This window comes from Dipodomys merriami, unplaced genomic scaffold (assembly GCF_024711535.1).
Source record: "Dipodomys merriami isolate MVZ:Mamm:240054 unplaced genomic scaffold, mDipMer1.0.p SCAF_14, whole genome shotgun sequence".
NCBI classification, from domain to species: Eukaryota; Metazoa; Chordata; class Mammalia; order Rodentia; family Heteromyidae; genus Dipodomys; species Dipodomys merriami.
The window spans coordinates 24,979,685-24,997,715 of record NW_027202715.1 but is presented as its reverse complement, the minus strand read 5'-3'; the positions used below and the strand labels follow the sequence as shown (position 1 = coordinate 24,997,715).

General features: G+C 36.5%; 1 protein-coding gene across 1 annotated transcript in view; it reads left to right on the top strand.

Annotated features, from left to right (window-relative positions):
• Cabcoco1 (ciliary associated calcium binding coiled-coil 1) overlaps window positions 1–18,031 on the top strand; it is a 108,999-nt gene that overhangs the window by 9,908 nt on the left and 81,060 nt on the right. The window contains exons 2-3 of the mRNA XM_070021030.1: window positions 1,630–1,739; window positions 10,063–10,232. Coding sequence (XP_069877131.1) covers window positions 1,630–1,739; window positions 10,063–10,232 — 280 coding nt within the window. The remainder of the gene's footprint in view (window positions 1–1,629; window positions 1,740–10,062; window positions 10,233–18,031) is intronic.

The window sequence follows — 18,031 nt, the reverse complement described above, 5'->3', positions numbered from 1 at the left end:
CCTCTCACTAAAGTGTTTGAGGTCAGTATGTTTTTCTTATTTGTCTTTTCTTCCTCTTGGGCCACTGAGTTCAAAGAGGAATGTTGAATAATAAACATACGTTGAATTGTAAGACATCACCCAGTTTTATATTTGGTCAAAGGACAGACTGGTTATCTGATTTTTTTCCAGTGGAGATGTACCAATAAATAATACTGGAAAAACAAAATGTCTAAAGAGCCTTATATATAAAATATACTTAGAACTCAAGCAATTAAACTTCCCCAAAACAAAAATCCTCAAAGAAACAACAACCCAATCAATAAATAGCTAAACACTTAAAGAGAGACTTCTCAGAAGAAGAAATAAGAATGGACAATAGACACAAAAAAAAGATGTTCAAAATCTCTGGCCATAAAATAAATGCAAATCAAAACAGCACTGAGATTCTACTTCACCCTAGTTAGAATGGCCATTATCAAGAAAACTAACAGTAACCGATGCTGATGGGGATGTGGCCAAAAGGGAATGATGCTACACTCTTGGTGGGAACATAAACTTGTTCAACCACTCTGAAAAAGCAATATGGTGATTCCTCAAAAGACTACACATAGAGCTTCCCTATGACCCAGCAATCCCACTCCTGGGCATTTATTCAAATGACCACAAACCAGGCCACACTCAAGCCACCAGCACAACCATTTTCACTGCAGTAGTGTTTACCATAGCCAAGATATGGAATCAACTCAAATGCCCCTCAGTGGATGAATGGATTAAGAAAATGTGGTATATATACACAATGGAATTTTATGCTTCCATCAGAAAGAATGGCATAGCCCCATTTATAAGGAAATGGAAAGACCTGGAAAAAATTATACTAAGTGAAGTAAGCCAGTCCCAAAATACATAGGCTCCATGGTTTCCTTCATTTTTAATAATTAAAATGTACCTGTAAATCTACAAGTAAACCTAATGGATAGTAAAAGACAAATAATTACACTTCAACTTGATTAATTAAACAGCACTCTAAATATTCACATAGTGAGAACAGAGGATATTCTTAGGAATGGATCACAAGGGCTCAATAGCTGTATGCATATAATCATATAAAATGATGATTATCAAAATGAACTGCAAGAAATGGAATCAAGAGATTTCTATCATAGTTGGTATTTCCTTGTTTTCCTTTTTACTTTGGTATATTCCATTCTGTTTCTGTTTTTTTTTTTTTATTTATTTCTGTACCCTTTCTGTATAGTTTATCTGATTTGGGGAAGAAAAGGGAATGGCGGAACAAAGGGTGAACTAATTCAGGAGTGAAACTCACTAGGCATTATGTTGGAAATGAACCATTCAACTTGGAGGGTGGTAGTGGTGGGGAGTTAAGAGGGGAAAAACTGTGAGAGAATGAGAGAAGGGGTGAGACTGTTCAAAGAAAATATACTTATTACCTGACTTGGGAAACTGTAACCCCTCTGTATATCACCTTAAGTCTTGAAATGAATTCCAAAAAGTGGGGGAAAAAACTATCTAATAACTTGTTTTAAAATATTTTTCTGACAGCAACTAACCCATAGAAAGATGCATTTTTATATAATCAGGTTTCATATGTAAAACATATGATTGAATAATTCATTCTATTTTTTGTAGAAAGACGCTTCATCTGAGGAGGAAGGAGAATTTTTGTCTTCAGATTTTCTTTCAATTGAGCAGATCACAAATTTGCTAGCTGAGGACATTGGAGCAGATGGAATTCAAGAGTAAGCACTTTATTATCTCAGACACACATAGATCAGTTCTAGATTTTTATCTATAAAGGACCACAGTGGATAATTTTACCTATTAAAGCTTTTTTTCAAAACGTGTATTATGATATTGTGCACTGAAATATATTCAGATTCTGGAATACCAGAATTAAAAAAATACTTGATTTCTTTTTTTACTGCTTGGCAGTTTTCTTTATGAGAGAAATACATGACAAATCAACCTGTTACTATTAACCAAGAATAAGGTTTATTGTTAAAAGCAGCCATTAGCATATTCTGCTTCTTTGTTTTTCCTTTTTTTTCTTTCCTTCATGAGAAATTCAATATTTGCAAGAATCAAGGGATATCTTCAATATTGTTAGTCAATGCATTTTATGATTTGGTGAATCCCAAATGTTAGCTAGCTACCTGTGATTTTTTTCAGAAATGAAACTATAAATATTCTGGTTGCATATATGTTGCTTAAAATGTAAATATGACCACATGTATAGGCAATGATTCTAACATATATACCCCTCACTCTTTAGACCAATTATTTTTCCAGCAAGTCACTTATATATAAAATATTAGCCAAATATATTAAACAAGACAATTTTTAAAAGATGTTTTAAGTTATTGCCTATTGTTAAAATTATTACCCTTGAAAATGGAAGCTGGTCGGCCATACTCTGTGGAAAGGGAGGTTGTTGCAATGTGCTAAACCACAGTGCCTGTGTCTAGTCTCTCAGCTACTGCTCAAGACACAGGAAGATGTCTTGTCCCATAATGGACTAATAGAAAATGACTCTGTCAGTGGTTATCACTGGCAAATCTTACAAATTTCATGGAATACAGGTGATTTACTATCGAGAAGGAACTATGACAGATTTCTTGGTAGAACAAAAAAAATCTAAGAAAAGACTTATCAAGAGCAGGTAAATAACCCTGACAGCCCTTCTTCCAAGATGCTCTTTACCTCCACAGCTCTTAGACTCTGCTAAGAATTAAAGATCTGTAATTTGGCCATCCTGCCTATTGTCTGCATTTTTACAAGCCTTAGTTGCCAAATTAAAATTTCCCCAGATCTCAAACAAATAGCTTGTGACAAATTTACCATTTATTTAGGAATGAATGTTTATTGGGAATTCTGATTCTTAATGTAAGAGCTGATTTTTAAAAATGAGTTAATTGTGCTGGTATCATTGGTTATGTTTTTTTATTAATTTTTCCATTTCTAGGCTATCTCAAATGTCACTGATCATTGCAATGGGAAAGAGTAATAACAATTTTGCAAGGCAAAATAATTTTAACCTAATACTAGGCAAATACAATGCAAATTACAGATATTGATACAGTTTATGATAATTATTTTATCGGATATTAAATACAAAATATTATATTAAACACAATTAGTATTAAATGAAAGAGGTTGCTTTCAAGAATCATGCGTGTACTGCTGCATATCCCACCTTGGGTAACTTTTTTAAAAATTCTTTTCTTTCTTCTTCTTGTATTTTTTGGTTTGGGGATTTTTTTGTTTTTGTTCTTTTTTGGGCTTGGTTTGTTTTTGTTTTTGTTCTTTTTTGGTCATTGCTCTGTGTTGTTAAATATCTAAATTCTGGAAATCTTTATGGGGGAGGCCTTGTACAAATAAATACTACCTAAGGAAATGCAGCAGTGAGTAATATAAAAATAGTTGGGTTTAAGAGCAGGCTGACTTTTTCAACTGTCTTGATGTAAAATCACCTAAAGCAATTTGGAATTATAGAATATCCTTGAATAAATTGCATCACTAAAAATGATGAATATTATGAGCCACTTCTTTGTGATTTTTTTGTGTTTTTTATGATTTTTGTAATAGCAATCCTGAAATATTTTCAATCAGTAACTTCCAAATTAATGTGGCAATATTGTAGATAGGAATTATGTAATTTTTAAAATGACAAATACCAATTATTCTGTCATCAAGTGATAGAAGTACACCAAAGCTGTACTATATACAAAGCATAATCTTATCTAAATAAATCATCAGAAATCAGCTCATTACCTCTTAAAACTAAGAATTATTCTCCCTGAAAGGAGCCAATCAAATGAATCATTAAAGTATCATTTGCACGTTTTTGGAATACACTTTAAACAAAGTTAGATGTTTAAGTATGCTTCTTATGATCTCTTAGCTGCTTGCTATCAATCATAATTTCTTCAATTAGAATTTTTCCAGATCCTTAAAAAAATATGGGGAATAAATTAAAAATAAACTAACTACATTAAAAACAAAAACTAACCCAGAATCATCTTTTAACAATCTTTCTATGGCTGAGAGCCTCTATTCCCTTTGTAGCATTTAAAAGGCTTATTTCTGCAAGTCATCAGACTCAGGAAGTCAAGTGTACTCCAACTTCAGAAACACATGCAAGAATAATGTGAATGTTTTATGTAAAATCTTGAAGGGAAAGGTAGCTAGGCCGATCCCCTATCTCAATCATTGCCTGTCCCAGTTCAGCCTTAGACATTCTTCTTGCCATCCCTCATACTGCAGCTTTGGCCATCTCTCTCCCTCTCCCTTGTCCCATTTCTCTTATGTCTGGGAAAAAAAAGTTTTCACATTTTTCTGGTAAATGCAAAGAAACTTTGCTTTCAAGTAATAGCAGTATCTTGCTCCAAATGACTCCCTGCCTGATATCCTTTGTAGCAAAATGACTGGGCAAAGGCTGGAGATATTGTTAAATTCTGTGGTTCAGATTAAAGGGGAAAATTCAAATGATACTAGGGAAAATGGTGGAGAGGGTGCCAAGGGGACCAGAAGTAGTGGAAGGTCAAAAAGATTCATTTAAGCATCATTAAACACAAATATCAAAAGTAAAGAGCAAAGAACATACACAAATAGTCAGGACAGATATTTAATTAGCAAAATATAGCATGCAGAGAACAGATGAAGAGAAACTTAAAAGGAAAACTAACTGCTAGAAACAGGAGAAAATGTTACACAAAGACTGGTAATTAAAGAAGGCTCTGATACCACAAAACATATCAAGATGATAAAATATGTAAATAAGAAACTTTTAGAAAGAAACAGGCTACTAACATAAAGAATAAAACTAATGAAATTCTTATCTTGGTGAAACTTGAGTCAGTAACAAGAGACATACAATTAAGCGAAATTAGAAGTTGTTAGAATATACATTTGATGTAATTATTCAGATAAAATTAAATTTCCTAAAATAAGAGCTGTTTTAGTCCAACAAAACTTCAGATATCTTCTTATAGCTAGAAGAAACTCACCCAAAAAGGAACATCCTAAGAAAGACTTCCATCTTTTTTTCCTTAGCAATGTTAGACAGCAGAAATAAAAGGAATGAAAAGTCGTCAAAATTTAGGGAGACAAAAATAAGATGATTCCATGCTGATTGCCAGCGGCTTATGTTGAAAGCCAGCCCAATAAGAAATGTCTGCAAGACTCTGTGTCAAAGCAAAAACAAAACAAACCAAACAATAATGCCAAAAGCAGGACTTGAGGTGTGTTTCAAATGATAAAATACCAGCAGAGCAACCAAACACACACACACACACACACACACACACACACACACACACACACACACACACACACACACACACACACACACACACACACACACACACACACACACACACACACACACACACACAGAGTAGATCATTTGGTAATTCCAGAATAAAATAACAGTGTGAGCCGGGTGCCAGTGGCTCATGCCTGTAATCCTAGCTACTCAGGAGGCTGAGATCTGAGGATCTCAGTTTAAGGCCAGCCCAGGCAGGAAAGTCTGTGAGACTCTTATCTCCAATAAACCACTAGAAAACCGGAAGTGGTGCTGTGACTCAAGCAGTAGAGCATTAGTCTTGAGCTGAAGAGCGCAGGGACAGTGCCCAAGCCCAGAGTTCAAGCCACACAACCGACCAAAATAATAATAATAATAATAATAATAATAATAATAATAATAATAATAATAATAATAATAATAATAGTGTGGATTTTTTATTATGATGACAAGGAGCCATATTATAAGTAATAGCTCAGAAAAGACAGCTTTCATCTGGTTTATCTTACTGAAAAATCTACCTATTAATCCAGCTGAAAGACTAATGAATTCATGGGTGAATTATAAATAATAATAATGGTAAAATTGCCAATACAAAACTGTGATATAAAAGTCTTGCCATGAAACTCATTTAAAATTAAAATGAAGTCTAGTATGATAATGACAACTAGAAACAACTATTCTAGAACTGTTCTGTTAAAGTGGGTGTGCACATGAGGAAAAAAGTAATCTAATTTACTCCTCTCACCAAAATAAAACTGAATTTCAAAATGCTTTTTAAAAATTGTACCACAAACATAAAAGGGTTGGCCTGGCACCAGTTAACTTATGCCTTTAATCCTAGCTCTTCAGGAGGCTGAGAACCTGGGAACACAGCTTCAACCCAGCCTGGGCAGGAAAGATTCTTATCTTCAATTAACCACACCAGAAAGCTAGAAGTAGAACTGTGGTTCAAGTGATAGAACACCAGCCATAAGCAAAAATGCTAAGGGACTGTGCTGAGGCCTTGATTTTAAGCCTTAGTTCCAGCACATTTAATTAATTAACTAATTTATTAATTAAAGTTAATGTAAAGAGATAGTATTCCCAATTATACAGAAGCTCTAAGAAGTTATTTTAAATTCATTTGTGGGACAGTGCTGAGGTTTGAACTTAAGGACTTGTTCTCTCAGTTTTCTTGTTTAGGGCTGGTACTCAACCATTTTAGCCTTCATTCTAGCAAAATGCTAGACTGATACTGTTTCTCAGATGTTTCTTCCCAGGTTGGATTTGAACTGTCATCCTCCATATCTTGGCCTTCTGAATAGTTCAGATTGTGTAAGTGCCTGGCTAGAAATTTATCTTTAAAAGTAACAAAACACACAAAAAAGTCCATTGTAATGAATATGCCAAAATTGCATAAGATCATTATTTTTACAGTAAATTAATAAATATTAAACTTATGGACAAAATCCAAACTATACTGGAATGTGAAAAAATGGAGCTTTTGTGTAATATTAAAAGGACATTTATTTGGCACCACCTTTCTGGAGGGAACTTTAGAAATACATTTTATATGCCAAATATAACCTAGCAATCCCAATTTTAAAAATTTATTGCAGAAGATCACTGGAGTTTTGGAAAGATCTTAATCATTTTTTCCTTACTCTAGCTTCTTAACCAATGGAGAATATTGAAACTCATTTGGGAATATGTAGTCCTAATATATATTTAGCATTATTTAGAGCTCTCTTTCTAACTGGAAAGACTAGAGAGTATGTGAGGGTTTTCAATTTCTACCTCCCTCCTACAATTTGAATATTTTTCTCCTTTATATTTATGGCAAACTTCTTTCTAGTTTTGTTTTCTCAATTTATTCTTTTGTATGTTTTTTATTGTAAAAAATACTGTACAGAGGGGTTACAGTTACATGAGCAAGGTAATGAGTACATTCGCTATCGAGCATTGTTGGCTCCTCCTTTGTAATGTTGTTGTTGGTCATGCCGCAGTTTGTTTTTTATTGTCTGTTTAATAGATTAATTTATTGGTCTTTTTCTTTTTGATTTGAATTTAGGGGAATGTACTTAAGAAATTGTGTCCAAATGTGACAATATATGTTTCTATTTTTTTAATCATACTGTTGAATATTAGTCGTTCAGTCTTAGTGCAGTTGGATTTTATTTCAGTGTATTGGGTAGATAGAAATTTTTCCCATATAGATAAAGAGTCCTCACAGCACTGTTGATTTCACATTCCCCTTACTGATGTGAAATACCATCTCTCTTGTATAGCAAGCTCTCATGAATATTGAGCCAGTTTCCTACCTGTTCCATGGCCTACTTATTTATTCCATAACAAGGCCGCAAATGGTTATCCACTTTTTTTACTTTCTTTTAAGACTAAATAATACAGTACATGAAATACTAAAAAATGATGCTTAAAGTTAACCTTTGAAAAAAATCACTTTTGCTAAATAATGTCCAATGTAAATTAAAGATGCTGGGCTGGTAGAGTAAACAGAGTAGAGTAAACTCTACCACTAATAGACTAAACCTACCACTGTGACTATAAGGGACTGAATCTACCAATTTTGTTGTCTATTTGAAAAAATATATTAAAAGGTATAGTTACAGATAACAGTAAAAAAAATTGTATTAATTTAAAAAACAAATCCTGCACACAACCATGAACACATGCACAAACACACACACACACACACACACACACACACACACACACACACACACACACACACACACACTGATACTGATGATGATACTATCCAAGCCTCCTTAACTCAAACAACTTTGATATCAGCTTAGTTCTGAATTCCCTAATATGTGACATAATTTCTCTAACTGATATATAAGCGTTATAAGATGGCTTCTTATTTAGTTTGTCTTATTTTTGTTCACCAAAAGGAATTAAGCCACATATTTAGTTGTAAATTAATTTTAAAATCCAGAAATGGGCCTATCACTGAAAAATAATTCTTACAGATAATACTTGCATACTGAATGGTACCATTGGGTATTATTGTAAAGGGATTAGATTATAGAGATTGCACAGGAAAACCACACCTCAGTTTTGACTTTGAAATTGACTCTGTTATCAGTGATAGGGGTATTGGAAAGTTGGCTAACCACATACCAATATAAGCTTTATTTGTTCCCAAACATGTTTGATTCTGCTGGACATAGTGCTTTGATCCTGTAACTTGGTTTAATTTTATGACTAAGGAGGACTATCTTTAGGGAGATCATGATGCGTGTAGTCACACACATCTTCCTCCCTTCCTTTCCCTCAGAAGGGACAAGGAAATACCAATTGTACATTTGTCAAAATAGGGAGAATGCTGAAAACCAAAACCAGGAAATTTGAAGATGATTTCCACACTCATAGACCATGCAGAAGTGTAGGAGGAAATATAAAAAAGGTATATACACTTGCAGATCTTTGAATGAGCTAAAATTATACTTGTTCTCCTAGGAAGAAACCTCTAAAATGACAGACTAAGTACCCCTAGTAGCATTTGCAAGACCAAAGTATATAGACTGGTAGCAGATACATTTTGTACCTCAGGAAGTAGACAGTTTATGTAATAGCAAAACAGAACCCACCTATAATTTTCTTCATTTTTCCCCAGTAATAAAATAATAATAATAAATGCTATAATAATGGACAGAAAAGTCCTGCAAACAGAAAATGACTACTAGTTTGTAACATAAGCAGGTCTTCACCTCCAAAGGATTACTTGAAAGTAGCTGCCTAAGAACAAACATGATTTTTTTCCAAAGATACGTAAAATGCAAAGAATATGCATTTAAAAAAACCCAGTGTAAGCTGGGGTGGCACATTCCTGTAATCCTAGCTACTCGGGAGGCTGATATTTGAGAACCATAGTTCAAACAGGAAGGAGACTCCACTAAACTATTCAGACAAAAACTGCAAGTGGTGCTGTGGTTTAAGTTGTAGAGGGCTAGCATTGCTCAGGAACAGCACCCAGGCACCAAGTTCAAGCCCCAGCACTAGCTAAAGGGAAAAAAAAAATCAGTGCAAGGATATAAAACATGAGAGGATGAATGGGAAAGAGAAATAGCAAATCAAGAAAATTCACCAGAAAGAACCATGAGCTGACAAAAACCATTACAAAATACTTTATACTGAATTTTAAAACCTTATGAAGCAATCATAAGAACATAAAACAGATATAAAAGCTCAAGAAGAAATAACAGAGAAATAAAAAGTTATAAAACATTAAATTGAAAGATCTTTCATATGGAATTTGAGGTGAAATATATATCAACCCAAGGGAGGGATAGCTAGCTGTGCTAAGGGACAGAAAGGATTATTACAAAAATACACAAAATGGAAGTAAATTATTTTAAGATATCTAATAATGATTTTTTAAATAGTGACATTAAAGTTAATATAACATACATACCTGGAATGCTTAAAGAAAAAAAAACTGCAATTAGATATATAATAATCTAGTTTCAGAAAAATTTCAAAATTAAAAGGACATAATAAACAGAAAAAATATTGAACTTCAGAGGCAACAAAACACTGTTCTGAAAACAGAAGGAAGAAGAAAAGAACAGAATAGAATTTATAACGTTACTCTCTTTGTCTCATCAGTTTGAGCTTATGGCTTCTGATATAAATGAATATTTTTAGATTCTGGGTATTACATAGTTTTCATTCAAAATTTTTTTTCAAAAGATAGGAATTATTCTGATTTAGTATATAGGAATTAATCTAGATTTTTCTTTTTGTTACAGAAAACTGCGAACATTCTTGAATTTCAAAAATATTCATACTCACTTAAAGGATGCAATTCTACTAGATTATTATGTGTCTGGATTCTTGTGGGCTAAAGAAATGGATTTCTCTATTCTTCAAAATTCAAAATTTATGAATTTACTAAATATGGTGCTTCATAATCTCAGTAGTGAGTACACTAGTTTTCTCTTTTTTCAAGAAAAGAAAATTATACTAGTTTTCTTTTTTTTTAAGAGAAGGAAATTATATTCTATAGTTCTAATTAATGTTCTTAAGCAAAAGATCGTGGGTTAATTATAATTCCTTCAATGAAAATTATGGTTTTTATCTCATTATATCAGGGATATAACTCATATCTTCAGTGAATTGTAAATACTCAAATAATACTTAGCAAGATTAATGGTCTCTTAAAAATCAATTTGTCAAAGATATGCTAATTTCATTAAAAAGTTTTATCAGTGCTACTCACCTTCCAAATATGTGAAGACTGTGATATTTTTGGCAACTTTTCTGTGTATCTAAATTCCTCTGAAATCAGTAGTTTTTCAGTTGGTATTTATGCTATCCTAACATGGAATACTATACAGCTCAATAAGTAAAAGAAGGAGGAAGTTTTCTAAGTATTATGTAGAAGATTGTGTGTTGTTATTATTAAGGTGAGCAAATAGAAGAATTCTGTGATTTATAAAAGAGACAAAAATGTGAATTTTTGTTTTATTTATATCTCACAAGAGGAAAGCTGGAAGATTAGAGAAAGAAACTAATAATCAAAACTTCCTTTGGAGAATTATAGTGAGAACTAGACACATGGACAAGAGAGTTCATGGAGTATTTCCTGAAATATCTGTATTTGTATTTTTTAGAAGCTTAAAACTATCACCAACGCAAAAATTAAATTAAAAATATTATATGGAAGTCCTAAGATGTGTAACTTCTTCTATTTTTAAACTAGAAAGAGACTAAAGGAAAACAAATTTTATGAATCTCACATTCCAATACTGAGAAAATATTTCCATTTTCAACTTTCCCTATCTTAAAAATGGACTCAAGAATATACCTTTTAGGTAATTCTTTATATTATTGGTATTAGTTCCAAAGTGAAACTTGAGCAAATGAAAATACACATGTAAAACAAAAATACCTTTCTTTCTTTTCTTGTTTCTGGTAGGAAAAAGAAATTTCCAGCCTTTAAACTTAATAAGATTATTGACACCATCAGTAAAGAATATATTTGGGGTTCTCACCTGCCAACGCCAGTTAAGCACAGTGTAAGCGTAATGGTGCCACTAAGTACGTCTAGTATTTCTTCCATTGCCCTAGATTTCATTCAGGTAACCTGAGTAGTTAAGTGATGTAATCTTTTTATATTTTAATCATGTCAGTGAGTGCAGTTTTTAAAAAAGGAGATATTTCAGTTGGATAAGTGAGGTGATAACTTTCCTAATTTTTAAAGCAATTAGCAATTGAAAGGCATTAGGCAGAGAGAAACAGTTTTCAAGAGTCAGTTATTTTTCAACATAAGGAAAGAGTCTTATAAATGAAATTTGGATTTGAGAAGTAAAATTTCACCTAGAATTAAAATCAATTGTCTAAGAATTCCTTTTTCTCTCTATCTTCAATTAATACAAGTCTGTTTATAAAACAACACAGATTTTCCATTCATTTAAGAATTTCACTTACTCAACAGATTTTTTTTCATCTCTAAAGTTACTTGCAACTATCAAAAATAAAGTTTATTGAGGGAGATGCACAATTAAATTCCATATGGGGTGATGTAGAAAAGCACAGTTATTGTGCAACATTCCAATGCCATACATACAAATTCTGCGCAGGGAAAATATAAGTAGAAGGAAATCTCAGCTGAACAAACTACAAATTGTAGTTTGTGTTCATTGTATCTTTCTGAACATTTTACTTACTATCATTTAATGAGTCTTTGGCATTCAGGACAAGGAATGTACATCCTAGAGAAAAAGAGCAGAATACAGAAGTGGCTGGGTCAAACAATCAAGGTATAGTCTCATAGCTTATTTTCTTTCTATTTCTCTATTCCCATTCAACCTGTTCCCTTACAGGAAGTCGAAAGTTTACTAATGGTTTCCTAATAGGATTGACACAGAGCAGAAAGTTCTTCAGAGCCCTTACCCAGTTCCCCAGCGGGTAGTCACCTCTCTAAACAACCAGTCTAGTCTTGGTTTTTGTTATAAAAGGACCCTCTGGACACCCCATTTACTTGAATTCATTTTCAGAGAGTGTAAGTGTGGATTACAAATAATATTTTTTTCCTGCCACTAGTGAAAACAAGTGTAATATAACAAAATAAAAAGACAATATAAGTTAATACTTTTATGATTGGCAATATATTTTTATCTATTTCTTTTCTAGCAGGACTGTTGCCACAGAAGGTAGTTTGGAATGTTTGGTGGTGTTTGCTTGGAGCTGTCAGGGAATAGATTACAGAGCTGTTGGTTTTGCATCATGATGGTGAAGCTACCTTCTCATACACTCAGCTCTTGCATGCCTGAGTAGGCACACACTTTTTGTTTTTACAATTTGCGATTGAACATGTTGCATTTTTCACGTGTCTGTTTATGTGTACAGTACATCTTGTTCTGAGTCATCTCTTCCATCATTCCTCTCCCTCTTGCCTACCTGTCCTCCCACCAGTCATATCAAGTTTCCCATTACCTTCTTTACATATATACTTTGAGTATTGTGATTATAGTTAGCCATTGTTCCCTTTTCCATGCATCATCCCTCCTTCCAGTAACCCCACCTAGTCAAAACACATTTCAGTTACTTGATACTCATTTTGTTAAACTGTCTGCTAATTGTTCAGAGCTTTACACCATGGAGTTTCACTCATTCATATACTATACTTTAGTCAACTTGATCATGTATATATGCAGATACCCTGTGTGTTTTTCTGAAAGCTGTATTTTGGGTCTGTGATCCAGGTCTGAGAGAGAACATGGATGTGGCTTAATTCAATTAACATGATTTGTTTTCCCAGATCCATCCATTTCTACACAAATAATATAGTCATCCCTCCTCCTCCTCCTCCTCCTCCTCCTCCTCCTCCTCCTCCTCCTCCTCCTCCTCCTCCTCCTCCTCCTCCTCCTCCTCCCTCTTCTTCTTCTTCATCATCTTCTTCTTCTTCTTCTTCTTCTTCTTTTTTGTTGTTGGTTGTGGGTCCTGAACTGTGGGCCTGGGCACTGCTCCTCAGCTCTTAAGCTCAAGGTGAACACTCTACCACTTGAGCCAAAGCACCACTTCCAGCTTTTTCTGCTTATGTAGTACTGAGGAATCGAACCCAGGGCCTCATGCTTGCAGGCAAGCACTCTACCTCACTGAGCCACCTTCCCAGCCCAGTTTTCTTCTTTTTGATGGCTGAATAAAATTCCACTCTGTGTGTGTGTGTGTGTGTGTGTGTGTGTGTGTGTGTGTGTGTGTGTGTGTGTGTGTGACATCTTCTATATTCATTTGGCCATTGTAGGGCATGACATCTGGGCTGTTTCCATAACTTGACTCCTGTAAATAGTGATATAAGGAAGATAGGTGTGTGGGTAACATTATTGCATCCTGTCTGGCAATTTTTGGATAATAAAAAAACAAGAGTAATATTGATGGATCATAGTGTAGTTCTATTTTTTTGATAAATCTCACACTGATTGCACTAATTTAATACCCACAAATAGACTATTAGAGTCCTTTCCCTGAGTCCTCACCAGCATTTCTTATTGTTTGTATTCTGATGATGGCCATTCTGACTGAAGTTAGATATATTTTTATATATCTTTATTGTAAAGGTGATGAACTGGGGGGTTACAGTTACATAAGTAAGGTAATGAGTACATTTCTTTTTAAACACTGTTACCCCATCCCTCATATTCCCCACTTACACCCCCATTCCCTTCTTCCCCAAGTTTTATAGTTCATTTCCAATATAGTATCAAGTGACACTATGTTACTTCATCATTTGTCCTGCTATTTCTGTGATTTCCCTTCCATGAATCAGATAAACTTTTATACAAGACAAAGGGTACAGAAAACTAACACAGAAAAAAAATAGAAATAACTGTATATAGGACATAATAAGAAGCTCTTATTTCCAATTCTTGGAGTTCATGTTGATATATTTCATTATATACAGTTCTATATACTTAGCAATTGCGCTATTGTGATCTCCTGTTAAGACTATCATAGATGTATTCTGTTTATAACAAATGAGGGAACCCCTGCACCCTATTTTTCTTTGGGCCTGGCTTACTTCGCTTAATATATTTTTTCCAGGTCTTTCCTGGAAATGAGGTGATGTCATTCTTTCTGCTGGAAGCATAGAATTCCATTGTGTATATATACCACATCTTTTTGATCCATTCATCTACTGAGGACCATCTGGATTAGTTGCATATCTTAGTTGTGGTAAATAATGCTGCAATGAACCTGATTGTGCTGGTAGCTTTAGTATGGCCTTGTTTGTGATCATTTGGGAAAATGCCCAGGAATGGGATTGCTGGGGAATAGAGAAGCTCTATTTTTAGTCTTTTGAGGAACCTTCATACTGCTTTCAGAATCAATTCCAAATAGATCAAAGACCTTGAGGTAAAAACAGATACCCTGAAGGTATTACAAAAAGGAATAGGGCAGAGGGGGGACCAAGATGGTGACGGGGCAGTAGGGAAACGCCACATCTCTCTCCAACCAAAAAGAGAGTTCGAGTTCCAACACTTAATCTCCCCAAGAGACCAACAACAACAAAAAGACGAACACTCAGAGAAAAACCAGAGGCGGAGAATAACAAAAAAAGAAAGAGAGGAAAAGAAGAATTTCAGAACAGAGAAAAGCTAAGACCCCTCCCCCAACCTTTTCTGGCCAAGTGGCAGTGCGCCAAGCCGCCGGCCAGCCGGCCCGGCGGGGGCTGCGGGAGCCCCAGAGACACAGGGGGCCGCTTTCAGATCACCAGGTACTGGTTTGCAGAACAGCAGATCGCCAGGAACAGAGAAACCTACCAGCCGGGAGTCTCCACGAGGATCCCACCCCCACCCCTCACTCTCCACCCGAGCAGAGAGGCTCCATCCCGCCAAAGCCCCTCGGCACAGCACAACAAAGGGACCTGTCGGCCCGACCACCCGCCCGATCGCAATCACAACGACCCGGCGGGGCGCCCGGGCCCCAGAGGCACCGCGAAGAAGCTGCCTGAGCATGGACACTTTTGACCCGACAGCTTCGACAGAGGCAGAGACAGAAAAGAATCACACAGAGCCACCACCGCCCAACCCAGCCCGGATTGCAACAACAACTGACGACCTACAACACACAGAAACAACCAGCTCCAGGGTGAGTACCCCACAGGGGAAGTGTATCCCTCAAGGGAGACCAGAGCTGGAGGGAATCCCCAGACCCTGACCTAGACTCCCTACCCCAACACCCGGACCACAGGACCCACTAAAACTGGGAACTGTTTGAGAGCTCCACCAGCCCGTGGAGCACACTCAGCTGGCCAGGCTAGAGCAAGAGCGCCCCTGGAAGGGAGCTTAAATGCCCAAGCCAGGAACAGCGCCCCTGGGTCAAGACTACCAACAGTAGAAGAAAATTTGAACTGTGTCCCCCAGGCTGTATAACCTAGGTGGTATACACATCAGCACAGGCCTAACGAGTGCGCTCCAGGCTGCATAACCTAGGTGGTATACACATCAGCACAGGCCTAACAAGCGCGCTCCAGGCTGGGGCCGGAGCCAGGCCCCGGGATCCGGCGCCTGAACAACACAACCAACTCCTCCCAACTGAAGTAAAAAGCTGAGCATACACCTCAACAAAGGGGAGAAAACCAGGAAACAACACTCCCCGGGAAGCACGCCTGTGACAACAAAGGATCTGGAGGCCCAGGACAAGAGAAGCCCAAACCCCACCAAAACTCCACCCATATACCCTAGACTGGGAATTGGGCAACAGAGGCTGCCAGCACCTGATAGTAAGCAGGAGCTCAGACTGTTAAGGCGGCTCAGCAATAGAGTGATAGTCTTGGATGTATGAGGCCCTGGATCTGATTCCTCAGCATCACAAAAGCAAAAAGGGTCAGAAGTGGTGCTGTGGCTCAAATGGTAGGGTGCCAGTCTTGAGCTGAAAAGCTGAGGGACAGCACCCAAACCTAGAGTCCAAGCCCACAACCACCCAAAACAAACAAACAAAAACACATCAGGAGCCCATAGCAGACTCCAGTATTTGGGAGAGTGCATCCAGAGCATCTGTTCTTCACAAGAGCACCCTTGGAGCAAACACAAGCAGTCTAGGCCGCTCAACCCTTCCAAAGGCGGGAACTGCCAGCAATCTACAGCAGAGAGCTGAGAATCCTAAGTAAGTCAGAATAGCAGCTGGAAATAGGCTCCCAACAGAACCCAGATCAGGCACAGACTCTCTACCAATACAGAATCAGCAACCAAGCAAAGACAGACACACCAAAACAAAATTGAAGAGCAGTCTCCTGAACCTCCATGCGAAAATCACAGAGAAAAATCACAAGGTTTACCACCACCCAGGACAGCAAGCTCACCTCAAAAGCCAGCAGCCACGCAGGGGAGAGCCCCAGTGGGAGCAAAGCAGGAATGGAAGACAAAAGCTACATCCAAGGGTTGCTGGAGGCAATGACTCAAGAAATAAAGCGAGAAATTGATCAGAAATTGAAAGAGCACAAGGATGAACTATCCAAAGAGATACAGGTTATCAAGCAAGAGATGCATGCAAAAATAGAAGCTGCACAAACCTCAGTAAGAAGTGAGATAAACGCCAAAGTAGAGGTAATGCATACCTCATTGAGAGGTGAGATCAGTACTCTGAGAACCAACATTGAATCCATAAAGGGATCCATTTCCTCCATGCAAACCACAATAGAAGCCACTGTCAACAGAGTGAATGAAATGGAAGGTAGAGTGTCAGATACAGAAGACAGAATACACCAACTGGACCAAAAAGTGACAGATATGGAAAAATCACTCAAATTAAACCAAAGGGATATTCAAGAGCAAGCAGATAATGCTAAAAAATTTAACCTTCACATAATTGGAGTGGACGAAGGTGAGGAATTCCAGAGCAAGGGAATGCAACACCTATTTAACAATATAATCAATGAAAATTTTCCCCACCTCAAAAACGCTTATCAAAAAAGCTTATCAAACACCCAACAAGCAAGACCCCAGGAGAAACACTTCTAGACACATTATAGTAAAAATGATAGATCTGAATAATAAGGAAACAATCCTGCATGCAGCAAAAATGAAGAAGGAGCTATACTACAACGGGAAAAAAATAAGAATCACTGCAGATCTCTCCACACAAACAATGAATGCAAGAAAAGCCTGGGAAAGCACCATACGAGCCCTGAGAGCCAATAACTGCCAACCCAGACTGATCTACCCGGCAAAGCTAGCATTCACATTCGATGGAGAACTGAAAACTTTTAATAGCAAAGAAAAACTAAATGAATACATAAACATTAAGCCAGCATTACAAAGAATTCTAAGAGGGGGGACACAACCTGAAGAAAGCAACCAGGAACTGGGGCCTGCCCCAAACAGGCGTTACTCAAAGTCTAACTGAGCAAGCACAGGAGGAAAGGAAAGAAGAAAAACTTAAGAAAACGGAATGGCAGGGACCACAATGCATCTCTCTATACTTTCTCTTAATATAAATGGGCTGAATTCACCAATTAAAAGAAAACGAACTGAGGACTGGATCAGAAAACAAGACCCATCCATCTGTTGCCTTCAGGAGACCCACCTCTCAGCCAAACATACAAACAAACTCAGAGTGAAGGGGTGGAAAAGGATCTACCAATCAAACACCCCCAGTAAGAAAGCAGGTGTAGCTATCCTGATATCTGACAAAATAAACTTTTCATTAAAATCAGTACAGAAAGACAAGGACGGACACTACATATTAATAAAGGGAACAATCCAAGAGGAGGATATA